This window comes from Cibotium barometz, chromosome 27, assembly GCF_041138505.1.
Source record: "Cibotium barometz isolate CiBa-2024 chromosome 27, ASM4113850v1, whole genome shotgun sequence".
NCBI lineage: Eukaryota > Viridiplantae > Streptophyta > Polypodiopsida > Cyatheales > Cibotiaceae > Cibotium > Cibotium barometz.
The window spans coordinates 23,039,699-23,050,168 of NC_141072.1; the positions used below are offsets into that span (position 1 = coordinate 23,039,699).

The 10,470-nt window shown below is 42.6% G+C and overlaps 1 protein-coding gene across 1 annotated transcript; it reads right to left on the reverse strand.

The window, feature by feature from the left end:
* Positions 1-5,702: 5,702 nt before the first annotated feature.
* LOC147623190 (cellulose synthase A catalytic subunit 4 [UDP-forming]-like) lies at positions 5,703-9,550 on the reverse strand. Its single transcript, XM_086821743.1, has 8 exons — positions 9,347-9,550; positions 8,402-8,610; positions 8,046-8,153; positions 7,572-7,908; positions 7,282-7,458; positions 7,034-7,159; positions 6,747-6,959; positions 5,703-6,105 (listed from the first exon to the last, which is right to left on the reverse strand). Exons 1-8 carry the CDS (start codon positions 9,548-9,550, stop codon positions 6,046-6,048), a joined length of 1,434 nt encoding a protein of 477 aa, XP_086677869.1. The 3' UTR covers positions 5,703-6,045.
* Between the last annotated feature and the right edge of the window lie 920 nt (positions 9,551-10,470).

Genomic DNA, 10,470 nt, shown 5'->3' on the forward strand with positions numbered 1-10,470 from the left:
ATAAAAAAAGAATCAAAATTTAATGTTCACAGGACATAAAAAAAGAATCAAAATTTAATCACACGTGAAGTCCGCTTCATGCATGAAAAGTTTTTCACGGAGTGAAACAAAAGTTCACTCATCAAAAAAAATTTAAAAAAAAGCAAAATTTGATCCCACGTGAAGTCTTGTTCATGCATGAAAAGTTTTACACGGTGTGAAATAGAAGTTCACTTGCAAAAAAAAACTTAAAGAATCGAAATTTAATCCCATGTGAAATCTGATTCACGCGGTAAAAAATAAAAAAAAATCAAAGATTAATCACACGTGAAGTTAGTTCACGTGTGAAGTTTTTCATGGCGTGAAATAGAAGTTAATGTGATAAAATAAAATAAAATAAAAATAAAAATTTAATCCCACATGAAATTCGATTCATGTGGCCAAAAAAAAATCAAATTTTAATTTCCACGTGAAGTCTGGTTCACGCATGAAGAGTGTTTCATGGCGTGAAAAAGAAGTTCACGCACCAAAAAGAAAAAAAAATCAAAATTTAATCCCACATGAAGTCCAATTCACACGTGAAAAGTTTTTCATAGGTGAAACAGTTCACGCGGTAAAAAATTTAAAAAAAATAAAAATTTAATCGCACGTGAAGTCCGGTTCAGGCGATAAATTTTTTTTAAAAAAAAAGAAAATTTTAATTTTAATTTCCACATGAAGTCTTCTTCACACGTAAAGAGTGTTTCATGGCATGAAAAGGAAGTTCACGTGTCAAAAAAAAATAAAAATTTAATCCCACGTGAAGCCTCGTTCACGCAGCATAAAATATTTTTCACGGAGTGAAACAGAAGTTCACGCAGCAAAAATAAATTAAAAAATTAAAAAATTAAAATTTAATCCCACGTGAAGTCTGATTCAGGAGGTAAAATAAAAAATAAAAATAAAATCAATTTTCAATTTTCACGTGAAGTTTGGTTCATGAGTGAAGAGTGTTTCACGGCGTGAAAAAGTTCACGCGGTAAAAAATAAGAAATCAAACTTTACTCGCACGTGAAGTCCGGTTCACGTGTGAAAAGTTTTTCACGGCATGAAATAGAAGTTGACGTATAAAAAAAAACCAAAATTTAATCCCATGTGAAGTCTGGTTCACGTGGCCAAAAATAAAGAATCAAAATTTAATCCCATCTGAAGTCCGGTTCATGCGTGAAGAGTGTTTTACGGCATGAAAAAGAAGTTCACGTGGCTTTTTAAAAAAAAAGCAAAATTTAATACCACGTGAAGTCCAGTTTACGCGTGAAAAGCTTTTCACGGCGTGAAACAGAAGTTCTCATAGTAAATAATAATAGTAAAAATTTTTTTAAAAATAATCCCACGTGTGAAGTCCGCGGAGTTCACGCGGTAAAAAAAATTAAAAATCAGAATTTAATTCCACGTGAAGTGTGGTTCACGCGTGAAGAGTGTTTCATGGCGTGAAAAAGAAGTTCACACGCGACAAAAAAAATGAGTTTTAATTTTCACATGAAGTCCGATTCATGCGTGAAGAGTGTTTCACAGCGTGAAAAAGAAGTTCATGCAGTAAAAATAAAAAATAAATAAATAATAAAATCAAAATTTAATCCCACATGAAGTCTGGTTCACGCGTGAAAAGTTTCACAGCGTGAAATAGAAGTTCATGCAGCAAAAGAAAAAATATATATATATTTTTTTAAATTTAATCCCACGTGAAGTCCGATTCACGTGGCAAAAAATAAGAGACTATGGAAACCACCCCTGTTTGGAGGCTCGTATCTCCTAAACCGTATATCCGATGAAGGCGCTCTAGGACTGATTGAAAAATTGACATCGAGCTCTTTGACTTTGGACTTGATCGTCCCAAGTCAAAATCCATCATTTTGGCCTCCGACCAGCAACCTCAAAAGTCGACCCGAAAATCGAGACAAACAGTCCAAAAACCCCACAATCATAAAAAAGAGCGCGGCGAAAACGACGATGAGCCATATTCGGGCTACTTTTTGAGGGTCTAAACGACAAAAACACAGAGGAATCAAGGAAACAAAGTTATAGTACTCCAAAAATACTATAACTCCCTCATACATAGTTTTTCAAAATTCCTTTTGGATCACCCTAAAAAACGTGCTGCGAATCAGGGGAAAAATTTTGAGAAAATTTTTCCGTCTTGTGATAGTGATGGAAAATAGGTGTTATGATCTCCTCTTCCATCTGGGAAGTTTCTAGCATACGCTTTTTTTGAAAAAATATCTCAGAGGTTGTTCACGTGCATATAGCGCCTAATCTAATTAGGACAAACGGACACCCGTTTGATCCAACAAAGAGTACGCCAAGCCTCTTGAGGCTGTAAACGGGTTGTGGGAAAGTGTTTTTAAAAAAAAAACTTTGATTGCTCATTAAGGAGCATTTAGGCACTCTGACATGACCACAATAGAGGGATGGCTTGCAATTACACAAGGACTGAACCCAATGGCTGACATCTTCAAGCCATTGAGATCCATGTTGCCAATTCACCTCCCCATGCCATTGACCATGCCTATACAAACGTGTCATCGGGTTTTACACCCCTTGTCACTTCGATTCCATTGCGCTTTGGCCACTTGCCTAACATTCTTATAAATTCTATAAGTACCAACCCTTTCCTGGATGCCCACACGTTGACATACTGACTAGTCTAGGAAGGGGGGTGGCCCAAGGACTCACTGAGTCTCTTCCAACAAGAGCACTCACATACGGTCTCAATGACTCATACAAAAATACAGCTGTACAAATTTCCAAAATAATGGGCAAATATGACGGAACAACAGATCCTGTTCAATTCAAATGTTTGAACAGAGATGTAAAGCCTTTGGAAATCCCAATTGTCCCACTAAGGTACATGCATTGAACTTATGCTTAGAAGGAAAAGCTAGTCGATGGTTCATCGCATTGATGCGCCGGCGATCAAGACCAACTTTAAAACCTTGAAATCAGCCTTTATACATGGCTTTTCCAGACGAGGTGATCAGTGAAGTGCAACAACAGAACTCTATTCAATTGAACGCCAACCCAATGAATTCATTAGAGATTTTATCCTTTGGATAAATAACTTGGACTCACGTTGTGAGTCATGGGAAAAATTAAACGATGTTCAATATTGAGGAGATGTTTCATGATGGGTTTAAAGAATAACAGCTTACATAACTTGATCATTGTATCTAATCCGAAAATATTCGATCAATGTTGCAAAGAAGCAATACGTTTAGATGACAACATGCTAGAAGATGATCATGCTACGAGATGTTCCTCATCTAAACCAAGTGAAGCAATGGAAAAAGAAAGATTGATCTCAGAATTGACAATTCTAGAATTTTATGTAGCCTTGCTTAAAACCTTACAGCCAACATCTCGAAGAGAGGATGAAAACCTTCAAAACCGAACATCCTTAATACCTATAAAAGTGACGAGCGAAATGCCTTGTGTTGAATACAATCACTATGACCATCCCAATCCTCATTGTGCATACAAGGAACCTGTTTTTCTATATTGCATCTATTGTAAAACCTTTGACCACCATGATACTAAAAAGTATCTTGCTTCATCCACGATCGACTCAAAACCTCCCGTGCACAAAACAGAAACAGTCCAAAGGGTAGAAACTAGTCACAGGAGGCAGTGAATCGGACACTTCGGTGTTTCTATTATCGTGGACCTCACAAGGTGGTAGACTGCACAGTTTGGAATACTTCCATGTCCATAGTCACTAACATCTTGCGATGACCAATGTGTGAACAGTGTGGCATTGATCACATGTTCCAAGATTGCCCAAGACAAGTTACTTCAATGCAACTTGTCTCATAAAATACAACTCTTAATATCTTAAGTATACAAAATGGGCAATTGTTCACAGTGCCATTGAATGTGCTTACACATTCACAAGCCAAGGCATGACAAATAGTCAAAAAGAGTATAAAAGATAACACCTCAACATGGGTAGAAGAACATGCTCTATGCATGCATGCTTAATGCATGCATGCTTAATGCATAGTACCGGGGTACGGTTTAGTTTAGGCTAGTGTGGCTTGCATAGTGCTTTATGCATAAGCCTCATGCATAGCTTTATGATTAAGGCCTCATGCATAGCTTGATGCATAGGCTTTATGCATAAGGCCTCATGCATGCTTTATGCATAAGCCTTATGCATAATGCTTAATTCATAAGGCCTCATGCATCACTTTATGCATAAGGCCTCATTCATGCTTTATTCATAAGCTTTAGCATAACTTGCATAAGGCTTGCATAGCGGCATAGTTTGCATAAGGCTTCCATAGTGGCATAGCTTGCATAAGCTTTAGCAGAGCTTGTATAAGCTTTTGTATGTATGGCATTACTAATCCTTTCCTCACCCTTTTGTTGGTTTTGTAGATTCTCTAATCCTCTCTTTCAACATCACGAAAAAGAGATAAGCGCTTTTCTATCTTTCCTCTCTTTCCTCTATTATTATTGCACCCTCACAACATGCATCAGATATTGGAACAATCAAACACAAGCCCTATTCAAGCTGGAGAAGAGACTTTTGATTAAATTACAAAAGAGAAAATCAGATTACACATTGGAACTACTTGAAAAAACCAGAGACAAGATTCTCCTAATCCTCTCTAAGGACAGAGCATTAATAGAAGCTATCAGAAGGATGCAGTAAGCAAACCTATCTCCCCCCCCCCCACAGGAGAAGAGGAATTACATCAGACATGCAGGCAGCAAGACTCAACCAAGAGAAGCTGAAAAAGCAGATATGGCAAAGTGACCTGGCGGTTACAGAGAGGCACCGTTGGCCAGTCCACCAGGAATTTTGGAGAGGCTCACGCAACTCGACAGAGCATCTCATGACAGACCAAGACCGCATGGCCGCAGATCTGCCATCGTCATTGAATGCAGAGCCCCAAATCAAGAAGAGTCCTGTACCAGCCGCAGCTACGTCTTCTGTTGCACCTGCAAGGAAGGGAAAAGAATCAGAGCAGAGGAATCCTGAATTAGATCAACCGATACCCGAGAGAGGATGTCGTCCTGGTGGTCCAAGATGAAAGATCAAGGGCCCCATGAGGGTTCCTGCAAATGGTTCGAAGGCAATCAACCAAAAGTGAGAGGAAATTTCATGCCCCCCAGAGATAGTCCCCATCTTCTGTCAGGGGGCATAACCACTTGGACTCGTGACTAAGAAAGAAAAAGAAACTACTCAGATGGACTGTCTTCCAGCGGCCCGTTGAGGGTGCCTGCAAAAATAGATAAAAAATACCAGCACCATCCTCCCCCCGTTTGGAGACGCTGCCATGAAGCGGGGCCGAGCCAGAACTGTCCGTGCTGGAAGAGACAAAGGAGGAAGTGATGCCAAACAGCAAGAAGATGCTCCCCTGCAAGCCTCACCTGTCGATCAGAGTGGTGAGAAGGAACTGGCAGCTAGGCAGGGGGAGGAGATCGATCTTTAAGTGGAAGGAGGAGGAGAAGCGGGAGGCTTCTCAAAACTCATCACCAGCAAGTCCGCGTAGAATGAACAGGCTTCAGGTTGGCCGGAGAGCTCGCCATACAAAGAAGCCATCGCGAGGCGTCAGCATTACAGATCATGCAGCCACTATTTTTCTCCCCTCCCACGCGTTAGCACATGCTGTCACATGCACTACGCGGGCCACTTGGCCAGACTGAATCAGCAGCCAACACGTGGCCAATGTAACCTTGGATTCCTCCTTTTTCTATAATTCATCTGCCTTTTTTTTGAGAAAAAAAAAAACTTGAACCTACTCATTAGTAGGCCAAGGTGTTACATCCACCAAGGACTATATATATATATATATATATATATATATATATATAAGGGTAGCAAATAAGGGTACATATAACATAACATGTCACACAATATGGTGTGCCTTAATCTCATTACAGAACAAATACTTATGAAGCGGGGGTACTGTACCTCTTTGCCCCAACTTGTCTTGTGTTCGTAAGTGCAATCAAGCAATTTAATGGCCTCCTCTATCAAGGCATGGCCATTCAGGAGAGGGCTATAGTTCCTCATGTTTGATGTTATGCTTTGGGCACAAATAGCAAGACTTTGGCAACGGCCCAATAGCTCTGTTTCACGTCCTACATCAACCCACACACACAGTACTGTTAGCTGACATTATCCAAATTGTGAGCTAATTCTACAGTATAAGGTCTTCGTTTGAAAAAGAAAAAAGAAAAAAGAAAAAAAGAATTTCAGTAGCATAATTTAGAAGTTATTAGTGGGTTTAGGTGGAAGCATAAAAACCTTGAAAGACAACCTAGCTCTCCATTTGAATAGTACACGTCTACTCAAGAATAGCTTAAATACTTACCATTAATCATGACCTTATCTGTCCCAACAAACAGCATGTGGCTTGTTGCCATACAAGGCTTCTCTCTTGTGAACGCACCCTGTCCCAAGGTATGCCGGACCTTGGAAGCCATCCATTCCTTTCATATACATCTGGAGTGAGGAATTACCTCAGCAAATGTTCTTATCCCTTAAATGCCACAACTAGAGAGAAAAGAAAAATCTTAACAATTGCACAGAGACTTGTACACGTATACCCGGGCTGCAAGGGCTTCAACGAATCAATGAATAGTGCAATGGCTAGTGCACTTCCGGGCACCGACATCCAAAGTTTTGCACACTTCAGGCTAATAGAGCTCGAAATTTTGTCCTCGCCTTGAATGCTAATGTAAAGCTTGTATGCATGATCATTAGTTGAATGTATTAATACCTCCATGGTTGTCTTCATGCGATTTCCGTAGATGTCATCCTCGTCTACGCTTTCAAAGCATTGAGGAAACTGCACAAAGCCCGTTTCCCTGCTGGTGCCCGGGTCCATGAGAAAGCACAGGGCTCGCAGAATGGCTCTGGCGTCGTTCACGTACATGTCACAGTCCAGGTTCAGAATAAAGGGGGCGTTTGTAAAGACCCCGGAGACGCGGATCTTGGAATTTATAAAACATTAGTTTAGTAGGATTGTTAAGTGAAGCGGCTGCACCTTATAATCAGCGTCATGACAATGGGGAGAAGAAGAGTACCAATGCATTCATGGCACCGGCTTTGTAGTGATGGACGCTTCTCGCGGGAGATATACACAAGGCACGGTAAAAAGTCAGCTTCACTTTCAGGCTTCTCCACACATATCTGTGCAAAATTTCATCAACAACATCAGTCTAAATAGGGCAGCCCACTGTATACATGTGGTGGACGTGGTAGACTATGGTATTACAAATTACATCTTAAACATGCTTTGATTAGGGCCTAACCTCACAGTAGGCTGGATGATTGTGGTGATCGTAATTGGAAGCCCACGATGAGTATCGGTCATGTCCATCGGAACTAGTCAATTTGTCGAGTAAGAGCTTGACTGCTTCCTCCTTTGAATTACTGCAGTATTTTGCGGCCATAGAGCTTAATCGGCTTTGCAGCGCTTCGTACTCTGCCTGCAGATCGGGATATGGTGATTAAAGCCTGAGGATATTATTAAAAGTATGGTCACTAGCTAATTGTACATTAACATGAGCAAGAAAATACATAGGACACCTATAGGGCTTACCTTCGTGGCGTGCCACTCCTTTGAGTAGCCTCTGAGCTGGGCGTCAGCAGCAGCGGCCTTGCGAGCGAAGTGGGGACCAGGGGCCCGCGGCTCTGTTATCTGAAATCGCTTGCAAAAGGGCACCCATGCCCTGGCAAAGGTGGCTGCCTCCTTGAGAGCCCAGAGCGTGAGGAGGGAGCCTCCGTCGTCCGACACATAGCAGGCAAGCTTGTCGGCCGGATAGTCTAGTGCTAGGACAGATAAGACGGTGTTGACGGCGATTAACGGTGGCTCTTTCATCGGGTCAGCCGTGGTCACAAACACGTCCACCGGCGGAAGTTCTGGCAAGTGGCCGGAACTACACTCAAACATTGAAGAAATTTTAAGACACTGCATCGATCCATGGGGACCATGGCGCTCAACAGCTATGCAATATAGACGTGATGTTTTCGGTGAAGGTGGGAATTGGTAGAGCTGCTAGCTACACCACTATACCTTATCAAGGCCAACAGCCTCTCCGGGTGCTTTCGCGCTCGACAAGGAACCACTTCGCGAACATGAAAAGATGAGCCGAGATCCCTAGCCACACCTCGCACGCCAACGCTACAATCACGAGGCCATCCAAGCAGGTGCAGGTGCTAACGCGGTAGATCAAAAATAGAACACAGAGCCCCGTGCGAACAAGAAGGACAGCCTTGTGGTAGATCTGATTCTTGACAATCTTAGAAGTAGCAACATATTCGTGGAGATGGAGATCAGAAGACTGTCCTCCTCCGCGTCTTCCTCCTCCTCCTTCCATATATTATAGGTTAGTTCGTATACGTAGCCGGAAGGGGGAAGAAGATGATCACAACTGAGCTGATGGGAAGAAGGGGGAAGAGATGACTTCTTGTGAAGGCCCTAAGAAGATGATTACAGTTGAGCTCGGGATACGGCCCACCAGCAGTTCAGGGAATTTCGATAATGGAGGCAGTGTCAGGAAATTTCGATAACGGGCTCCGGCAATGCCCGAAAAAAACCGGAGTATGGTGTAATCCCACCTGTAGATTTTTAACTTTACCTTTTTCCCAAAAAAAAAATCAAAGGTTTTAATAACCTCCAAGTTGGGCTTTAAAGGTTTTTAACCTTTAAATACATAACTAGAAGGTTTTATCATTTGGGTGAGGTGAGGGGAAAAAGTATTTCAAGGGAACCTTCTATACTATCTCTTATGTGGCTTGCGTTGTCGTCCATGTGTCAACTTCTTTTGCGTATGCGTCGCTTTCTCTTCTCTGGGCCACCACGTCCACGCCGCCCCTATTTAATGCTGGGCGGCCGGTTGAGGTTGCAGGTGTTGCAGCTCTCAGGTTGCAAGTTGCCGCCCCTATTCGACTTCATGGCGTTTTGGTCCGCTCCCCTCCAGGCCTCCTATTCGCGCAGTGCCCAGCGAGCTCTTCATGTCCTTTTTTTTGCCAACTCCCGATTGTGCAGGCTATTGGAACCGTCGACGTCCGTGCTCTCCTCCTTTCGGGCAGTGTCCAGCTCTCTCTCTCTCTCTCTCTCTCTCACACACACACACACACTGTGTCGCGGATTGCTTTTTTTGTTGGCATGCAGGCTTTGGGAAGCGTGGACGTGCAAGCTCTTGGAAGTGTCGACGAGCTCTCCTCCTATCGGCCAGTGTCCCAGCGAGCTCTCTATCCCCTGGTTAGCATCTCTCTCTCTCTCTCTCTCTCTCTCTCTCTCTCATGGACCTGCAGGCTTCCTACGAGGCGACATGGCAGCGTGTGACGGTTGGCCATGCAATGGGCATTTACCTCAAGGGCTAGCCAATGATCCCACGTTTGCCGTAGCCGGTGGACACCGCCCCTTCCTCCGACCATGCAGTGGGTGTTTTCCTCAACGTCCTTCGACCATGCATCAGTGCTACCATGTAATGGGCATTTGCCATGCAGTGTGACGGTTGACACTGCCCCTTCCACCGGCCATGCAGTGGGCGTTTGCCCCTCCACGTCTCTCATTTGTGTGTTTCGTGTGTGTGTGAGTGTGTGTGAGTGTGCGTGCGTACGTGCGTGCGTGTGTGTGTGTGTGTGTGTGAGAGAGAGAGAGAGAGAGAGAGAGAGAGAGAGAGAGAAAGTGTATTTGAAATTGTGTGTGTGGGTGGGTTTTTAATTGTTTTTAGTTTTTTAAAATGTTAAAATTTTTAAAATATATTACTAATTTGAGTGTGTGTGTGTGTGTATGCCGTGTGTGTGAGAGAGTTTTTTTAATTGTAGTTGAAAGTTTTTTAATTATGTCATGTGTGCGTGTGTGTGTGTGTGTGAAGAGAGAGAGAGAGAGAGAGAGAGAGAGAGAGAGAGAGAGAGAGAGAGATACAAGGCGAGAGTATGTATGTATATATACATACATATCCAAAGAAAATGGCAGAATTTGATGGGCACATCTCTATGGTGGTTGTCAAGAGGCAGAATTTGATGGCAGGTCTTTGTGGTGGTTGTCAAGAGGCTGCGAAAAACAAGTTGACTGTCAAGGCAGTCTCGAGGAGGCTATGGTGAGACTGACAGGGAGGCAGTGGAGCTAAGCAGGGAGGTAGCCATCAAAGTTGAGAAGGGAGGTGCAACTTTGATAGTGCACTCATAGTACTAGTGTCGCGACCCGTCTCCGACGCAAGAAGCATTTTACATTTAGGTACATGCAAAAGAAGCATTTTGCATTTAGGTACATGCAAAAGATGTGTAAAATCACTCTTCCTTTTCTTTTAGAAGCTAGGCAAATCGAGTTATACACAAACACGCATAAAGATGTACGTATGTATGTACATGTATGTATGAGTACGTGTACGTGAAATCCATTGAAACCATACATGCCACAATTGGAAGATATGTGTAAGTGTGTGCGCACCTATGAATGCATGTGTGCATGTCACATACACACATGTAGA